Genomic DNA, 20240 nt, shown 5'->3' on the forward strand with positions numbered 1-20240 from the left:
AGCTTAAACATTAAGAACAACAATAGATGAAGAACAATAAGATCAATCCCTAATCTAACAAATCTAGCATCAATTAATCATAGAAACCCTTCTGAAACCCTAAACCCAACAATGAAACTACTCAGACATGGAGAAGCAGAAACAGCAAATCAATAATGAAGAAAACATAATTGAATTGCAAAAGGATAGAAAATAGGGTTTAGAAATCTTCTCCAAAGTATCAAGAAGGATTAGAGATCTTCTCCCTTTTCTCTCAATACAGAATAGTCTTAGAAAAATCAAGCTTATGTCTTTGGAGGCCGTGCCTCTAACTTAAATATCAAAATAAAACCCTAAAAGTCGGTTTAAAACAAATAAGGAAAAGTTGCGTCGGGGACGGGAATGGTCGATCTCGAAAGGATCAGTCGATCCGGAACGTTTTTCTGCTCTCACTCCATCTGCTGACTAGCTCGATCAGTCTTCAACCAATTTAGCTCCAGATGCATATTTTCACCCCCAAAACGCTCAGATTCCTTCCAAAGTCACCTAGGACCTGTAAAGACTCACAAAAGACTAAAAGGACTCTAAAAGCACACTTGGACTTAGGAAAAGACTCAAAACAAGTGTAAAAAGTATGGTTAAAACCCTATAAAATGCAGACACATCACTTGGCATTATGTATAAGCGTGGAGTGAGTGAGTTTCAGGCTTTTACGGATAGTGATTATGCTGGTGATTTGGATGATCGAAAAAGCACCTCTGGTTTTGTATTTCTCATGGTGGGAGGAGCTGTTTCTTGGAGTTCTAAGAAGCAACCCATTGTGGCTTTATCGACTACTGAAGCAGAATACATTGCAGCTGTCTCATGTGCAATGCAAGGAATTTGGATGATGAGGGTGATTGGTGATATCGGTGAAAGTCATGAAGAGTGCATTACGATCAAGTGTGACAACAGTTCATCTATTCAACTATCAAAGAATCCAGTTCATCATGGGAGTAGTAAGCATATTGAGGTACGATTTCATTACTTGAGAGATTTAACTAAAGAAGGCAAAGTGAAGCTTATGCACTGTGGAACTCAAGATCAGCTGGCGGACATTATGACTAAACCACTGAAGTTAGACACTTTCAAGGAGTTGAAGGAGAGGCTCGGGCTTGTTGAGGTTCCAAAGTAAACTGATACAGTGGCGAGTATCAGTTTAGGGAAGGAATTTGTTGAGTTGTTTAGACTTAGTCGTTTAGACTTAGTCATGAAGTGTTAGAATAAGGCTCCGGTGTATAAGGAGTTGTGACTTAGTTGATTGTGTTCGTGTTTGTTAAAGACCTCCGATAATGTAGGAGGCAGTTGTCTTGTGTAATTGGCTATTTAAGGCCGTTCATGAATAAGAGAAGAACAAGCTTTTGTTCTCATCATTCAGTCTCGTTAATTTGCTATAACAATCACAAGTATATTCAATGGAGTTGTACAAAATCAAATGCTAGAGTCTTTGAATCCGTAGATAAAAATGAAACATTTATTAGCATTGTGTAATTAAGAGAGAGCGAAAGCATTGTTTAATCCAAGCTCTTGACAAATCAAGAAACCCCTAATTAAGAATTGCAACTTGAGCCTAATCATTATCAGCTAAACCCAGAACAACCTCAAGAAATCCGGAAACGAGAGATTGAAAAGTATGGAAGATTTGATTAGGCTGCTGCCTAGAGACTGAAATACCCTTGTTGGTCTATGAGTTCATTAACAGTGGAACGCTTTTCGACCACTTGCACGGTTCCATGTTTGATTCTTCCCTAACATGGGAACACCGTCTGAGGATAGCTGTAGAAGTCGCGGGAACTCTCTCATATCTTCACTCCTCTGCTTCTATTCCCATTATCCACCGGGATGTCAAGACTGCTAATATTCTCCTGGATGAAAACTTAACTGCAAAAGTAGCTGACTTTGGTGCATCAAGGCTGATACCAATGGATAAAGAGCAGCTCACAACAATGGTGCAAGGCGCTCTCGGCTACTTAGACCCAGAATACTACAACACAGGGCTTCTGAACGAGAAGAGTGATGTTTATAGTTTTGGGGTGGTCCTCATGGAACTTCTCTCAGGTCAAACAGCATTGTGCTTTGAAAGACCAGAGTACTCAAAACATCTGGTAAGTTACTTTGCTTCTGCGACAAAAGAGAATAGGTTGCATGAGATTATTGATGGGTAAGTTACTTTGCTTCAATCAAGAATTAATATGAAGAACAACCTAAGATGAAGATCTAGAAAGATAATGAATCCTAAATAAATAGATCTAATAATTCATAAAATCCCTGTGAAAAATCCTAAACCTAACAAACAAATTACTCAGACATAATCAATGAAGAACAAGACATAATACTGAATAATATGCAATTGAAATTAAAAGAGTAAGGAAGGAGTTTAAGAAATTCTTCTCTCAAAGCAGATCTCTCTCTCTCCAAAGCTCTCAAAATCTCACAGGGTTGCAGAAAAAATAAAACTCTCTAGAATAAAACTTCAGGGTTTGGAAAACCTAAAAACACTATTTATATGTCCTAAAACACGTCAGGGACTTATGTTGCAAATATGGAAAACTTTGGGGCAGATTTGTAAATTTTCCAAAACTTGGGTCTTGAGTCGGCAAAGATGAGTGTCGATCGATGCCTCCTATCTTGGTGTCGGTCGATGCTCCTGCTTTCATCCGAGACCAAATTGATTCTTCAAGATTTATGCTCCAAAACATCCAAATTGCTCCATTTTGCTCCTTCCATGCTAAAAACCTGTAAAGACTCAAAAACAATCTAGAAACAAATGAAAAGACACTAAAAGACTCTTTATATCATGGTTAAAAACCATAAAAACCATGATATATCAATGGGCAAGTGATGAACGAGGATAATCAGAAGGAGATCCATGAAGCTGCAAGAGTTGCTATCGAATGTACAAGATTGACGGGAGAAGAAAGGCCACAGATGAAGGAAGTAGCTGCAGAGCTAGAAGCCCTAAGACTCACAAAAAACTAAACATAAATGGTCAGATCAGTATCCTGAAGCAGAGGATGTTGAGCACTTGCTAGGTGTTCAAATCCTATCAGCACAAGGCGAAACCAGGAGTAGCATTGGCTATGACCGCATCAAGAATGTAGCAATATTGGACATTGAAGCTGGCCGCTGATATTTATCAATCCAGCTCCGATAAAATCACATACTATAAATCTTTTGTATGTAAAAAAACTTAACTCATATCTCTATTGCTTAACTCCCCCTCTTTGTCCTTCTAAACAACATTTATGCTCCAGAAATCTCTTGTAGATCATCAATAAATTATGTTTATAACTCAAGTGTTCATGAATCATCATTTATTGATAAACTAATTAGTAAGTTACAAACTAGTGTAGAGGCGGAAGCTTTGTAAGGAGTTTAGCAACTCTGTTTTCTGGGTCAAGAAACAGAACACTTACGAACAGAGGAACAAGACAGTAACGATGGTGTAGCGAGGGTGGAGGTGAGGATAGGTGGAGACGAGGGGGTGATAACCGATACGGGAGTCCTCCTGGCAGGGCTTAGACAAGCTCTTTTTGGGCAATTTAAATTGCCTTTTTTTGGGTTTTCTTATTCACTTCAAATCAATGATGTTGATACAAAGACTTGAGAGACTCTATTTATAAAGCCAAAACGAAAAGATACGATCTAATCCTAAATCTATTGTGATAAGCTTGTAAGACTTATCCCAAATAGAAGAAAAACCAAAGCCAAACGTAAATAATAAAAAAGACTTGTGGAACACGCAACACAACACCGACTCAAGTGTTCGACATTTGACAAACACCGCCGATGCACTGCATCACAAACTAATTAACAACTCAAGATAAACTATAACATCATCATCTCCTGGTCCTATTTCATAACCGATTCAGCTTGCTCAACCAAAACAAGAGCTTCATGAAGAGACGGAGGAGGATCCATAAGCATGATTTGCCTTCTCACAAAGCTTAATTCTTTCTTCAAACCCATCAGAAACCCATAACGCTGCTCCTTCTCTCTCGCTTCTTTACCTCGTTTCACACCTTCGCAATGACAACCACCGCACTTACACTCAGGTACAGGATCATACTCAGACAACTCCGCCCAAGCTCGCATAAACTTCTCGAAATAACTACCCACAGAGTCGTCGTCACCACCATCTTCTTGCCTCAACATCGCGAGCCTCACACGAAGCTCGTAGATCTTGAAATCGACACTCGGCACAAACAAAACTCGGAGATGTTCCCAAGCTTTATGAGCAGTCTCCGCGAAGGTTACATAGATTCGAAGCTCTTCGCTCAACGAGCTCATCATCCAACACTGTACCCTCGCGTTACATGTTTTCCATGGATGATAAAGCGGCGAGGAAGGGTCAGGTTGCTCGATTGTGCCGTCGACGAATCCGGTTTTGTTCTTGATTCCAAGGAAAAGGAGAAAATCACTCTTCCAGATGAAGTAGTTGTCTTCGGTTTTTCTTAGTATAGCCATTGGGAGATTCTCGTTGGATTCATAATCTGGATCGATATAATATGGAGATTCAGGATCGACTTTGGGAGATTCCGCCATTGTCACCTTGCTCTGAGCTCTCGTTACTCTTTGATTTTAGGGTTTGATTCCTGATATAATTTAGAAAGGTTTGGTTTATTCATTCAAATAGGATGAGTATTTATACATAATTATAAATATATGATAAAGCTGAGTTTCCTATTCTAAGATAAATACTAATGTAAATAATACATAAGAGATAAGTGTAAATATTCTTAGTCTATATCTTCTAGATCCTCCTTGATCTTCCGGTTTCCTTGATACCCAGCATCCCGCAAGCTCATACGTCGTAACGCGTTTGAGATTGGACAACTTTGTAGTATTGGCAGCAACTTGTGAATGAACAGGAGCGGCCGGTGTAGAATAGTATAACTTTTGTAGAAGTGCGGCGGCTTGTATAGCAGCGGCATGGTAGTAGAATAAAATTACATGTGTTTGGTTCACCAAAACACTAGTAGAATTGTAGAACATATGTCGAAGTTGATGATGAATTACTTGAGAACCAAGTCTTCAAGTCAAATCTTCACAGCCACAAAGAAACGTAGCTAATATTTGACTTTTTTTTTTTTTTCATTTTTAAAGATAGAGAGCCATGCACTAACGTGTGCATCACAAACAATTCGGTACAAACCAACGTTGCAGCGACGACTTGTTAGGCGGCAGTAGATCAAGTGGTTGCGCTTTATTTTGATGAAGCAGGACCGGCCCGTAGGTATATGACGCCTAAAGCAAAGTAGAAAATGCTGCCCCTAAACACCAACTTATTTTTTCGATACAATTATATAACTATGCAAAAGATCACAAAAATTTTCATTTCTTTAAATAGAAATCATACAGAAACACTAATTATCAATACATCACTTGTTGACAAAAGAAAAAATATCTATACATCAATTAACCACTTACGTTTGGTAAAGATTACTAAAATTTCAGTACTAAACTATACCACAAAAACACAAGCAATCAAAGAAAACAACACATCATCAAATTGACAAATAGTTAGTAGAGACTGCTTGAATGTTAAATAAAAGTTAGTCAAAGTGCATGAACATTTTAACTTCTAACAATTAATCTCTCAATTATTAAGTGCTTGAGAGAATATGAAAATCTAGAAAAAAACCAGAGAAATTTAGCAAAGAAAAAAAACATAGAAAAGGTATGACTATAGTCGGAAGCCAGGAGGAAAAAAGAAGAAACATAAACATAGATGGAGAGACTCCGATGGCGATTGATGGTGTTTCGACGGAGATCAGCGAAAATTGGAAGAAGAAAAAGAGGAACCGTCAAATAAAGACAAACCGTCAAATAATCGTATAATTTTTATATTAGTTAATATAATATAAATAAATTTTTATAAAACAGAATATTATGGTCAGATAAAATAGGAAACAAATCGAGTTAAAAAAAAAAGGAAACAAATAGTTTAATCGTTAACGTGGGCAGGGTTTGAACACTGGACAAGAAACTAAAAATCAAAAATCAAAACCACTACACCAAGGAAACTTTTCAGAAGTTGATGCCCCTAAAATAACTATAATATTTGGCGCCTAAAACCCTTGCTTCATGAGCTTTAGGTCAGGGCCGGGCCTGGATGAAGCAACAACGGCTTGTAGAAACGGTAGAAGATAGATGTGCGGCGGCTTGTGAAGCGGCGGCAAAGTAGAAGTAAAGGCAGCGGGGGTGGTTTTCACGGTCACGGAAAACGATAGTAGCGGCGGTTAGGTTTAATAGAAAACCGATAGTAGAAGATAGTGGAAGCAACACCGGCTATTGCAGCACCGGTGGCTAGGTTAATGATTTTAGAACGAAGGCAGCGGTTGCTGAAGCCAAGCAAAGGCGGCGGTAATGGTATAAAAGAAATTAGGTCACAAAAGCTTTCTGCTCTGATACCATGTTAAATTTGGGCTCGTCTTGGGCTTCTAACTAAAAACCAATTGGCAATTAATAGATTGACCCTAACCCTTTATATATTAATGATAGTCCCTTTAAACTTCAGATGTGGGATTTGGTTTGTATCCCAACAATCTTCTCTTCAAACCAAGGACCACATATGGGATCTTAACACGCTTCCTCGAGATGATAACTCCATCTCAAACCGATCCTATTTGGACCGATAATAAACCCCTTCTTGGGCCCATTACTTAGGATAACAAGAGGCATGTTCATATCCACTTTTCTAGGTCCACAAGAATTTTAATTAACCTTGGGCTCTCATGCCATGATATAATTTAGAAAGGCTTAGTTTATTCATTAAAACTAGGATTTAACCTGCGGTACACCGCGTGACAATATTTTTAATTTTTAAAATTTTAAATTTATATTATATTTACTTGTTATTTTATTATTGTTTTATTAATTTTTAAAATATAAAATTTTACATGTATTTGATATAAGTATTCAAAGTATAGGATTTTTATAGTGTTTCAAGGTTTTAACTCGTGTGGTATATGTATAGTCTAGCAATACATTTATCTCTTGGTACACATCTAAAAGTGTTTAAAAAAAAAAAAAATTCCACTTAACTCCCTATATGAGATTAATGGCAACTCGTCTCACCAAAATCAAAATAAGTTTTTGCATTAAAAAATAATCAAAATAAGTTTTTTTATCAAGCTTAATTATGTTAACTGTTTTACCAAATTAGCATATTTTTATAGTTTATAATTTTTTCATGTCAATATATATAGTTTATGATCATTAATAGAATTTTAATTTTTGTGGTAATTCCTCAAAAAATAAAAAAAATAAAACAAATTATATGGGGATTTTCAACGTATTTAATGTGATATTTTATAATTGGATTTTTCGGTTTAGGAAATTTATTAATATTAATATAATTATGGATATTGTAAATTTTTGTTATGGAAAATCTGTTGTATATCATTTAAATTTGAGAGATTCTAGCATCCATAAAAATAGTTTTAGAGATTTAATGGTTTAAAATTTTAATGGGTAGAGTTGTTTTTGGAAAAATCGGAATGTATAGATGTTGTTAAGATTTTATGGCAATAAATGTTACAAATATTAGTCAATTTAAGAAAGTTTAGTATTTGAGTTTCTCTGCAATGTTATTTATGTAATTGTTAGGGGTTAATGTTGTAAAAAAGAAATTAAATAAGTAAAACTTAAAGGGCATAAACAAAAATGTACTTCAAAAATGTAACTATAGATAGGATGAGTATTTATACATAATGATAAACATATGATAAAGCTGAGTTTCCTATTCTAAGATAAATATTAATGTAAATAATAGATAAGAGATAAATGTAAATATTCTTGGTCTATATCTTCTAGATCCTCTTTGATCTTGTTAGATCTCCGGTTTCCTTGATAATTCCCAATTTTTTTATACTCTTTATACTCTTTTAATTGGTTTGGTTAAGATTTTATAATTAGAACAAAATTATGTATCGGTTTGGGTTTATAATAAATAGTTTAGGGTTTAGATTTTACAATCAAAACGAAATTATTTGTCGGTTTGGGTTTACAAATAACTTTTTTAGGTTTAGATTTTATAATTAGAACGAAATTATATGTCAGTTGGGGTTTACAAATGAGGTAGTTAGGGTTTAGATTTTATAATTAGAACAATATATGTCGGTTTGGGTTTACAAATGAGATAGTTAGGGTTTAGATTTTACAATTAGAGTGAAATTATATGTCGGTTTGGGTTTACAAATAAGATGGTTAGGGTTTAGATTTTACAATTAGAACAAAATTATATATTGGTTTGGATTTATAAAAAAAATAGTTTAAGTTTTTAATTTTATAATAATTCATAATGTATACAGATTTTATTTCCTTATTTTACCCTAGAAGTGAACTTAAGTATTGTTCTTATTTATATTCTTCCTTGAGAATGTGTACTACAGTTTGATTGATATGGATTTGTGGCTTAATATTACGATTTTGATTACGAAGTAATCAGAAGGTGAACCTGTTCCCTAAAAATTTTGATTAGGAAGTAAACAAAGTCACACACACAAAAAAAAAAAAAAAAAAGATCAAACTTGTATCAGCACCAAATCTGTAACTTGAAAGATAATAAATAATATTACCAAAAAGGGTAAGTGATCAAAACAAGCAAAAAGTCTCTCTCTTTCCGTCTTTCATTCTAACAATATTAAGGGTTGCGTGATTACATTCACAAATCTTCTTCACTCGTCTTCCTCGATGACCTTAGTGCCCAAACCAGATAGTCCTTCAGCTGGAACCTCAGCGACAGTGACGAGAGAGAAGAACTCTTCCTTGGCATCTTCATCGTCGTTTCTCTTACGGGCAACACGGATTCTGATTCTCCTCGGGGGGCCTCGGATACCTTTGCTCCATATCTGCTTGTTGAGTTTAACATCGACTCTAACGTCCTTTGTTCCCATTGCTTTCAATGCAAACTTCCTGATCTCTTTAATGGCATTGGGTGCCTTCTTCTTGAATGTGCTGTTACATTTATTTCAAATGATCAAAAACCACATTGAGGAGGATTCAGAGCATTACTAAAACCACAAGATCAATAGTGACAACGCCTTAAATGGGAAATGGTAACGAAGCAACAAGCAAAGGAACACAACTAAAACATTACTCTCATCTAAAGGCTAATCTTCTTCTTCTACAAAGATTCGAAACATTCTGATTCCAAGGTGATCACAAGTATATTCAATGGACTTGTACAAAATCAAATGCTAGAGTCTTTGAATCCGTAGATAAAAATGAAACATTTATTAGCATGGTGTAATTAAACAGAGAGCAAAAGCATTGTTTAATCCAAGCTCTTGACAAATCAAGAAACCCCTAATTAAGAATTGCAACTTGAGCCTAATCATTATCAGCTAAACCCAGAACAACCTCAAGAAATCCGGATACGAGAGGTTGAAAAGTATGGAAGATTTGATTAGGCTGCTGCCTAGAGACTGAAATACCCTTGTTGGTCTATGAGTTCATTAACAGTGGAACCCTTTTCGACCACTTGCACGGTTCCATGTTTGATTCTTCCCTAAAATGGGAACACCGTCTGAGGATAGCTGTAGAAGTCGCGGGAACTCTCTCATATCTTCACTCCTCTGCTTCTATTCCTATTATCCACCGGGATGTCAAGACTGCTAATATTCTCCTGGATGAAAACTTAACTGCAAAAGTAGCTGACTTTGGTGCATCAAGGCTGATACCAATGGATAATTAAAGAGCAGCTCACAACAATGGTGCAAGGCACTCTCGGCTACTTAGACCCAGAATACTACAACACAGGGCTTCTGAACGAGAAGAGTGATGTTTATAGTTTTGGGGTGGTCCTCATGGAACTTCTCTCAGGTCAAACAGCATTGTGCTTTGAAAGACCACAATACTCAAAACATCTGGTAAGTTACTTTGCTTCTGCGACAAAAGAGAATAGGTTGCATGAGATTATTGATGGGCAAGTGATGAACGAGGATAATCAGAAGGAGATCCATGAAGCTGCAAGAGTTGCTATCGAATGTACAAGATTGGCGGGAGAAGAAAGGCCACAGATGAAGGAAGTAGCTGCAGAGCTAGAAGCCCTAAGACTCACAAAAACTAAACATAAGTATCCTGAAGCAGATGATGTTGAGCAATTGCTAGGTGTTCAAATCCTATCAGCACAAGGCGAAACCAGTCTAAGCATTGGATGCTTGACAAACTTGGTGGTGCCTTTGTAAGTCACTTGTGTTGGATTGATATCTTATTAGAGCTTAGTTTTCAATTGATTTGGTGCTCATAATTGCTATTTCTGTCCAGGCCCCCAAGCCGTCTTCTGGACCACACAAGTCTAGGGAGTGTCTACCCCTTGTCCTTATCATCAGGAACAGGTTGAAGTATGCTCTGACTTACAGAGAAGTGATTTCCATCTTGATGCAAAGGCATCAAGACTTACCCTGCTGGTTTTATGGGTGAGTCTGGCTGTTGTTTTTGTTACATGATGTTTATGCCCTTTTGTCTCTGCTTCTTTTGATGAGTGATCTAACAAAAGATGCATAATTATTCCCAGATGTTGTGTCTATTCCAAAAACAAATGAGAACTTCCGTCTTTTGTATGACACCAAGGGACGTTTCCGTCTCCACTCCATCAAGGATGAGGAAGCTAAGGTTTGTTCTCCTAAATCCCTTACATTCCCAAATACTGAACCCCTTGAAACTAAGTTGAGTCTGTATTCGTTGCTTTAAACTTTACATTAGAGGTCTGATGAATCTTCATGTTGATTACTAGTTTGAACAAGTACCTCATTTGTTGTTGTGCAGTTCAAGCTTTGCAAGGTGAGATATATCCAGTTTGGTCAGAAGGGCATTCCCTACTTGAACACATATGATGGTCGCACCATCCGTTACCCCGACCCGCTCATCAAGCCTAACGACACCATCAAGCTCAAGCTCGACCTTGAAGAAAACAAGATTGTGGAGTTCATCAAGTTCGATGTGGGCAATGTAGTTATGGTCACCGGAGGAAGAAACTGAGGGCGTGTTGGTGTGATCAAGAACCGTGAGAAGCACAAGGGAAGTTTCGAGACCATCCACATCCAAGACTCAACAGGACATGAGTTTGCTACAAGGTTGGGAAATGTGTTCACTCTCGGGAAAGTAACAAAACCATGGGTGTCTCTTCCAAAGGGTAAAGGTATTAAGTTGACCATCATTGAGGAAGCCAGGAAGAGACTTTCTGCTCAACAAGCTGCTTAATACTGTACTCTGTTTCCCAATTTTCAGAACAAACTATGCGTTAGTTTGCAGCACTCTTTATGAGTTTTACTTTCGTTTCAAAACTTTTATCTTTTGGGATTTTTATGAGCTATTTTTTTGGACCTTTTGTGCTAGTTGCGAGTTTGGACTTCAACCTTGTTACTTCTGATAGTTTTTGAGTTGCCTTAGTATCTCGCGGTCACATTTTATTAATCCTAAAGAAATCACAACATGTGGTCAAAATAACAATAACAATGATATACTCAAATTTACCCTAGAGCTACTTTTTCAAATTAAGAGGTCAATGCAGTACTTAGGAGTCGAATTCCACAAGGACTCAAGACTACACAATAAATTATAGAGTTTTTCAATTATGCTAAACAAATTAAATTGAACTAAAATAAACAATGCAAAATATTAAATAAAACTGTTGTAAATTCAGAAGATCAAAAAGCTAGGCCTAGGGAATTTCTCAGGAAATTATGAAATATTAAATCAATCAATAAATTAGGATTCAAGCAATTAAGAACAAATCTAGAACTCTAAACACTTTTGTAAATTAAATCAGTTCTCACTGCAAATAATATCTAAATTTAAAACCAGAAAATCCAAATCTCTTTGCAAAATTCTAGGTAATAAATCAGCTTTAAAAACAGGTTTAGATTGTTCACAAAATTATTAAATCAAATCTCTTTGCAAGAAATAATTTTGCTCATCAAAAGTTTTATCAGGAAAATCAATTATATTCTCATATCAACTTATTTTCCTAAAGTATTAATTCTAGATGGCCAATCAAGGATTAATATGAAGAACAACCTAAGATGAAGATCTAGATAGATAATGAATCCTAAATAATCAGATCTAATAATTCATAAAATCCCTGTGAAAAACCCTAAACCTAACAAGCAAACTACTGAGACATAATCAATGAAGAACAAAACATCTTTCTGAATAATAAGCAATTGAAATTAAAAGAGTAAAGAGGGAGTTCAAGAATTCTTCTCTCAAAGCAGTTCAGATCTCTCTCCCAAAAGCTCTCAAGATCTCCCAGGGTTGCAGAAAAATAAAACTTGCTAGAATAAAACTTGAGGGTTTGGAAAACCTAAAAACACTATTTATATGTCCTAAAACACGTCAGGGACTTGTTTTGCAATTATGGAAAACTTTGGGGCAGATTTGTAAAACTTCCAAATTTGGCTCTTTTCTCGTTGGCAACAAGGGTGTCGATCGATGCTCTCTAGTGTCGATTGATGCCCTCTCTCATATTCGACTCCAAGCTGATTTCCTCCAGATTATTGCTCCAAAATGATCCAAACTGCTCCACTTTGCTCCTTTCATGCTAAAAACCTGTAAAGACTCAAAAACAATCTAGAAACAAATGAAAAGACACTAAAAGACTCCTTATATCATGGTTAAAAACCACAAAAACCATGATATATCAACTCCCCCAGACTTAGCCTTTGCTTGCCCTCAAGCAAAACATAAACTTAGACCTGTGAAAGAAGTTTGAAAACAGGGAACTCACTCAATTGCATGATGATTCTTATTTGCACTCTTCATTTACCTGACTCAAGAACTTACTTCTTATACTTAACCATGATAAGCATCAACATTCCTTACTCAAATCCCACAATCCTCTGGAATCTCATCTCCATTGTCATCTCATTAGTCAATATTAAAGCACAAATAAGGTGAATTCTTACCTTGGGTGTATTGATCAGTGGTATGTGGACTCTTTTCAGGCCAAGACATTCTTCTCACATCTCCTTTCCTCTCCCTTTTCTCACTTCCATTATTTTTTTCTTCTTTTTTTTTTTTTTTCAAAGGTGTAAGCGAATACCAGGGTCATCGGTAATTTACCTACCTCTCGCTTCCAAGCTTTGTGTGATCATTTGACTCAAGAGTAGAATAATGAGGTCACTGGTAATTTACCTACCTCTCTAAACTGATCAAAATCATCTCATCTTTTATTCTCTTTTTCTGATTTTTTTTTTCTTAAAGCACTGAAAGGAAGAGAGAGGGGAGACATACTTTGAAAAATTGCACTGTCTTGTACGGCCTGAAGAAGAAGTCTAGTCCACTGATTTCCAACCCCAAAGTAAGAGATTAAGTCCGGTTAAAATCCTGATAAAAGGTTGAGACAACGTTAGATCAATCAGATATCCATTGAATAAGGGCTTTCAGGATTATTGATAAGGCTCATAGTCTTTCTAAGCTTCAGTTCTGAGATCAAGCATAAACAAATAATCATTAGAGTGTTAGCCAAATAAGAGAAATCATTAGTCAAGATCATAATTCCCAAAGACAAAAAGAAAAATTTTGAAAAATTTGACTCAAACTTTATGGTTTTGACTGACACAACTGAAACTCAAAAACAGAAAACATAGTTAGTAGACAACCTCCCCCAGACTTAAACAACATTGTCCCCAGTGTTATCAAGTAAGAGGAAAGCAAAAATAGAAATAAAATAAACAAAAATCAAAATCAAAAGAAAAAGAAAACCTACCAGTGGGTTGCCTCCCACTAAGCGCTTGTTTTCAGTCATTAGCTTGACTGTGTTGGAGCTCATGCATCCGGAGGATCAGAACATGGCATTGAAATCCTCTTCATCCAAGGCGGTGTATAAGCGTTAGGTGCATGAGGCTTGCCAAGGATGTTAGGAACAGGACCATGGCGGGACTTAGGTATGGGAGGGTATCTTTTTTGTCCTGCAAAATCATCAACAGATGAAACAAGCGCTCTACGATAATCTCGTGGCTTGGTTAACTGCAAAACAGTTTTTATCTCTTTGAAATTCTTGTTGATGATAGGAGGAGGATCAGGAGAAGAAGATGCATACCTTGGCCTTACCTGAGGGCTCTGGAGTGTGGATTGATGACTCTTCTGTTTGGGAATAGGTTTCTGACTTGGAGCATCAGTTTTGGACAAGCTTTGTCGCGGTCGTGGAGGGGTGTTGATCGATACCCTCTTGGTGGCATCGATCGACACTGAGCCTGATGCTTGTGTTGCAGAAACGTTTTCAACAGAAAAAGTCTGTCCATCAATAGTAGGAGCCCTCCTCAGCTTATCCATCTCAAAATTCAAACTCAAACCATCCACATTCAGTGCTATGTGTCCCTTCTGCACATCAATGATGGCACCAGCTGTAGCCAAGAAAGATCTTCCTAAGATGAGAGGATCTTTAGGCTCTTGATCATACTTCAGCACCACAAAGTCAGTAGGAATCATGAAGTTGCCAACCTTAACTGGAATATCCTCTAAAACACCTTCATGAGTTCTTCTGGATCGATCAGCTAGGATTAGAGAAATCTGAGTTGGCTTGAATTCTGTCATCTCAAGTCTCACAGCAACAGAATGTGGCATCAAGTTGATGCTAGAACCAAGGTCACAAAGTGAGTGAGAAAACCTTCCTGCTGAGATTGAGCAATCAAGAACAAAGCTTCCAGGATCTGGTAACTTCTCCGCAGTCTTACATTGAATGATTGCACTCACTTCCTTAGAGACAACTACCTCCTGCTTTCTCTCCTTCTTCCTCTGAACAGGCTGGTTCAACAGAATTGCACTAACATCCTTAGTTAGCAATGCTCCTTCTTCAGGGCTCAAACCATTGGATACCATTCTCTTCACATACCGCTTAAGAGGTGGTGAAAGCTTCACTGCATCAATCAAAGGCATCTCAATCATCACCTTGTCCATCATTGCTTTGCATCTAGCTTCCTCCATCTCTTGCTTAGACTTTCTTGGCTTGGGAAAAGGAATCTTAGGCTTGTAGACCCTTTCAGCAGCTGGAACCTGAGATTTTGCGGTTTCTGGGTTCGTCTGAGAGGAGTGTCGACCGACACCCAGGTGGTGTCGATCGACACCATCATCTGAAACAGAGAATTTTGTCGATTTCTCTTCTTTTTCTGCAGAAGCAATGTCACCATCATTGTCATCTCTCACTGATATGGCATTGCAACCATGTCTGGGGTTTGACTCAGTTCTTGCTGGAAGAACACTCTCTTGTCGTTTAACAGACCCAGCAGTCTGTGCAACTTGAATCTCCAGCTTCTTAACATGAACATTCAATGCATCAATCTTCCCATTCAGCTCAGTGTAGACATTGTCAATCTTTCCATTGAATGTCACTGTCAAATTCTCTTGACCTTGCAAAAGCTGCTCAAGCATGGCTTCCATTCTACTCTCTGAAGAATTCTTAGGAGGTGGAGACTGATAAGATGAATTCCCATAGGTTCTTGTATAGCCATTGTTATGTTGCTGCTTCTGGTCACCATTGTAAGGTCTGTTTCCTTGCTGATTACCGAATCTCTGTCCCTGATACCCAGCTCCATACACATAGTTGATATTCTCCTCTGAATTCTCTGGCTCTGGCTCAAATGTCTCAACTTCAGCAGCAAATTGGACTGACTTCTTTCCCACAAGAAGATTGTGCACTGAATCAAGCTTAGCATTAACAGAAGCTAGCTGATTTGAATCATATCCTCCATGTAATCTCTTCCTTTCAGCATCTGCTCTCTTAGTACTATTGCTAGCAGCTAAGTTCTGAATCAACAATTCAGCATCTTCTGGCATTCTTGTCTTGAAATTCCCATGACTTGCAGCATCTAAAGCTAACTGATACTCCCAGTCACACCCTCTGAAGAAGATACTTAGCAATTGAACCCTTGAGAAACCATGGTGTGGACAGTCCCTTTGGTAAGCCTTGAATCTCACCCAAGCTGCTTTGAAGGCTTCATCTGGTCTTTGCTTGAAAGAAGACAGCTTGATTCTCAACTCATCTGACATTGCATCATCATAGAAATGGTTGAGGAAAGCCACTTTGACATCACGCCAGCTTGTCAATGATCCAGCAGGCAGCTGTTTCAACCACTGAGATGCCTCTCCCGCAAGTGAGTAAAGGAAGAGTTTGCAGAAGATGTAGTCCTCAGTCACCCCATTAGCCTTGATGCTAGTCACCAGATCCTCAAAATGCTCAATGTGATCCAAGGGCTTCTCATTGGGCAAAGCAGAGAAAGGTCTTTGCCCAACTAGTTGAAAGTAAGCAGGTTTCAACTCAAAATCATTCCTCTGAAAAGGGGGAGGAACAATAGCAGACCGGTTCTCATACACTAGATCAGCCCGATTGTAGTCAGCAATGGTCCTGATCAGATCCTGGTTGTTCTCCTGTCGTCGAACGGGGTTCTGTACGTGGTTGGCAGCTCCACGCACGTCTGCAGGTGGGTGTCGATCGATGCCACCTGGTTGGTGTCGATCGACACCGTCGACACCATCAGCTGGTTCGTCGACAACAGCAATTTCAGCAATCACATTGCCCTCAGCATCAATCTTTTGGCCCTGCTCATTGCGCAAGTGGCCCTCTTGATCCCTCAAAGCACCATCCTCATCTCGCATCAGAATGATTGGGTAACCATCTTCAGAGATTTGGCTGCTTTTCGGTTCTCACGCTCAAGTTTTCCCAACTCTTGGTTTGAAAGTTTCAGAATTGGACCAGTCTTGTTGCTCCTTGTGTTAGGCTTATTAGGCATACACCTGAAACACACAAGAGAAAAGAAAACAAAAGCGTGTAAGTTTCAAATAAAAATAAAAATTTAGACAAAATCTAAAACTCAAATCTAATGGTAGATCAAAGAGTCCCCGGCAACGGCGCCAAAATTTGATATGCTCAAATTTACCCTAGAGCTACTCTCTCAAATTAAGAGGTCAATGCAGTACTTAGGAGTCGAATTCCACAAGGACTCAAGACTACACAATAAATTATAGAGTTTTTCAATTATGCTAAACAAATTAAATTGAACTAAAATAAACAATGCAAAATATTAAATAAAACTGTTGTAAATTCAGAAGATCAAAAAGCTAGGCCTAGGGAATTTCTCAGGAAATTATGAAATATTAAATCAATCAATAAATTAGGATTCAAGCAATTAAGAACAAATCTAGAACTCTAAACACTTTTGTAAATTAAATCAGTTCTCACTGCAAATAATATCTAAATTTAAAACCAGAAAATCCAAATCTCTTTGCAAAATTCTAGGTAATAAATCAGCTTTAAAAACAGGTTTAGATTGTTCACAAAATTATTAAATCAAATCTCTTTGCAAGAAATAATTTTGCTCATCAAAAGGTTTTATCAGGAAAATCAATTATATTCTCATATCAATTTATTTTCCTAAAGTATTAATTCTAGATGGCCAATCAAGGATTAATATGAAGAACAACCTAAGATGAAGATCTAGATAGATAATGAATCCTAAATAATCAGATCTAATAATTCATAAAATCCCTGTGAAAAACCCTAAGCCTAACAAGCAAACTACTCAGACATAATCAATGAAGAACAAAACATCTTTCTGAATAATAAGCAATTGAAATTAAAAGAGTAAAGAGGGAGTTCAAGAATTCTTCTCTCAAAGCAGTTCAGATCTCTCTCCCAAAAGCTCTCAAGATCTCACAGGGTTGCAGAAAAATAAAACTTGCTAGAATAAAACTTGAGGGTTTGGAAAACCTAAAAACACTATTTATATGTCCTAAAACACGTCAGGGACTTGTTTTGCAATTATGGAAAACTTTGGGGCAGATTTGTAAAACTTCCAAATTTGGCTCTTTTCTCGTTGGCAACAAGGGTGTCGATCGATGCTCTCTAGTGTCGATCGATGCCCTCTCTCATATTCGACTCCAAGCTGATTTCCTCCAGATTATTGCTCAAAAATGATCCAAACTGCTCCACTTTGCTCCTTTCATGCTAAAATCCTGTAAAGACTCAAAAACAATTTAGAAACAAATGAAAAGACACTAAAAGACTCTTTATATCATGGTTAAAAACCACAAAAACCATAATATATCAAACAATAAGACAAATGTCGCATCTAAAACATGTGGTCAAACTTTACCGAATAGTTTTTACAATTTTCCGATCTCGATGTCATATTTTGGTGTTGGAAACAAGGTTATAGGTGTATGTTCAAGAAAAGTCTTACATTAATTTGGGTGCAAGCCTACACTCTTACGTGTCTACTTTAAGAATTCTCCATTCATGGTTGTATCGTTACTGTCGCCAAGTTCACGTGATAGTGGAGTGATTATTTTCGAATCCTTCCTTTCTCGAAGATGATATACTCTGTGTTTCAGAACAAACCATGCTTTAGTTTGTAGCACTTTGGATGAGTTGAGTTTACTTTGGTTTTCATATATACTTGTCTTTTGGGATTATTATGTGCTATTTTGGGACCTTTAGTCACGAGTTATAACTTCAATTTGGTTTCTTCTGATAGTTATTGAATTGCCTCTAGAATATCTACTATTTAAAGCATTGGCTATGACAGCATCAAGAATGTAGTAGCAGTATTGGACATTGAAGCTGGCCGCTGATATTTATCAATCCAGCTCCGATAAAATCACATACTATAAATCTTTTGTATGTAAAAAAACTTAACTCATATCTCTATTGCTTAACTCCCCTCTTTGTCCTTCTAAACAACATTTATGCTCCAGAAATCTCTTGTAGATCATCAATAAATTATGTTTATAACTCTTAAGTGTTCATGAATCATCATTTATTGATAAACTAATTAGTAAGTTACAAACTAATTAAAAACAAAAACCAAACGAAAAGATACGATCTAATCCTAAATCTATTGTGATAAGCTTGTAAGACTTATCCCAAATAGAAGAAAAACCAAAGCCAAACGTAAATAATAAGAAGACTTGTGGAACACGCAACACAAACACCGACTCAAGTGTTCCACATTTGACAAACACCGACGATGCACTGCATCACAAACTAATTAACAACTCAAGATAAACTATAACATCATATCCTGGTCGATTTCATAACCGATTCAGCTTGTTCAACCAAAACCAAAGCTTCATGAAGAGACGGAGGAGGATCCATAAGCATGATTCGCGTTCTCACAAAGCTTAATTCTTTCTTCAAACCCATAAGAAACCCATAACGCTGCTCCTTCTCTCTCGCTTCTTTACCTCGTTTCACACCTTCGCAATGACAACCACCGCACTTACACTCAGGTACAGGATCATACTCAGACAACTCCGCCCAAGCTCTCATAAACTTCCCGAAATAACTACCCACAGATTCGTCGTCACCGTCACCACCTTGCCTCAACATCGCGAGCCTCACACGAAGCTCGTAGATCTTGAAATCAACGCTCGGCACGAACAAAATTCGGAGATACACCCAAGCTTTATGAGCAGTCTCCGCGAAGGTTACATAGATGAGAAGCTTTTCGCTCAACGAGCTCCTCATCCAACACATAACCCTCGCGTTACATGTTTTCCATGGATGATACAGCGGCGAGGTAGGTTCTGGTTGCTGGATTGTGCCGTCGACGAACCCGGTTTTGTTCTTGCTTCGAAGGAATAGGAGAAAATCACTCTTCCAGATGAAGTAGTTGTCTTCGGATTTGCTTAGTATAGCCATTGGGAGATTCTCGTTGGATTCGTAATCTGGATCGATATAATATGGAGATTCAGGATCCACTGTGGGAGATTCCGCCATTGTCACCTTGCTCTGAGCTCTAGTTACTCTTTGATTTTAGGGTTTGATTCCTGATATAATTTAGAAAGGCTTCGTTTATTCATTCAAATAGGATAAGTATTTATACATAATAATAAATATATGATAAAGCTGAGTTTTCTATTCTAAGATAAATACTAATGTAAATAATACATAAGAGATAAATGTAAATATTTTTGGTCTATATCTTCTAGATCCTCTTTGATCTTGGTAGATCTCCGGTTTCCTTGATAATTCCCAATTTTTTTTTTATACTCTTTATAACTATAATAGTTGGTCTTACATGGGCTTTAGATATCTCCAAATGAACCCAAAGTTTCAGGGTTTATATAATAAGATCTTCCCGCCTCAATTTGATTACTTGTCTTGTGTGTGTTGTTGCGTAGTATGGTGGTAAACTCAAAAAAATATCAATGTAGTGTTTGTTACACAGCTTCACTCATACCATCGTCACACAAGAGGATAGATTTCATGACCAATGTCC

General features: G+C 37.3%; 2 protein-coding genes and 4 pseudogenes across 3 annotated transcripts; 4 read left to right on the forward strand and 2 right to left on the reverse strand.

Annotated features, from left to right (window-relative positions):
* Nucleotides 1-655: 655 nt before the first annotated feature.
* LOC147927384 (wall-associated receptor kinase 4-like) lies at nucleotides 656-3148 on the forward strand (annotated as a pseudogene).
* LOC104773089 (uncharacterized) lies at nucleotides 2313-4563 on the reverse strand. The gene has a single exon (XM_019242573.2). It carries the CDS (start codon nucleotides 4561-4563, stop codon nucleotides 3871-3873), a length of 693 nt encoding a protein of 230 aa, XP_019098118.1. The 3' UTR covers nucleotides 2313-3870.
* Nucleotides 4564-9430: 4867 nt separating this feature from the next.
* Nucleotides 9431-18591, forward strand: LOC109131531 (wall-associated receptor kinase 4 pseudogene; annotated as a pseudogene).
* Nucleotides 10181-11312, forward strand: LOC104773105 (small ribosomal subunit protein eS4z-like; annotated as a pseudogene). The gene is made up of 4 exons (XR_015582572.1): nucleotides 10181-10207; nucleotides 10291-10442; nucleotides 10541-10638; nucleotides 10792-11312. The product of XR_015582572.1 is annotated as a small ribosomal subunit protein eS4z-like (transcript).
* LOC147927385 (small nucleolar RNA R71) lies at nucleotides 15896-15996 on the forward strand (annotated as a pseudogene).
* Nucleotides 18592-18863: 272 nt separating the features above from the next.
* Nucleotides 18864-19785, reverse strand: LOC104773087 (uncharacterized). The gene has a single exon (XM_010497640.3). It carries the CDS (start codon nucleotides 19736-19738, stop codon nucleotides 19034-19036), a length of 705 nt encoding a protein of 234 aa, XP_010495942.1. The 5' UTR covers nucleotides 19739-19785; the 3' UTR covers nucleotides 18864-19033.
* Between the last annotated feature and the right edge of the window lie 455 nt (nucleotides 19786-20240).

This window comes from Camelina sativa, chromosome 15 (assembly GCF_030686135.1).
Source record: "Camelina sativa cultivar CO46 ecotype springtype chromosome 15, ASM3068613v1".
Taxonomy (NCBI): domain Eukaryota; kingdom Viridiplantae; phylum Streptophyta; class Magnoliopsida; order Brassicales; family Brassicaceae; genus Camelina; species Camelina sativa.

Bases quoted from the DNA above. Each gene is read 5' to 3' on its own strand.
- LOC104773089 (XM_019242573.2), bottom strand. From the start codon at position 4,563: ATGGCGGAATCTCCCAAAGTCGATCCTGAATCTCCATATTATATCGAT.
- LOC104773087 (XM_010497640.3), bottom strand. From the start codon at position 19,738: ATGGCGGAATCTCCCACAGTGGATCCTGAATCTCCATATTATATCGAT.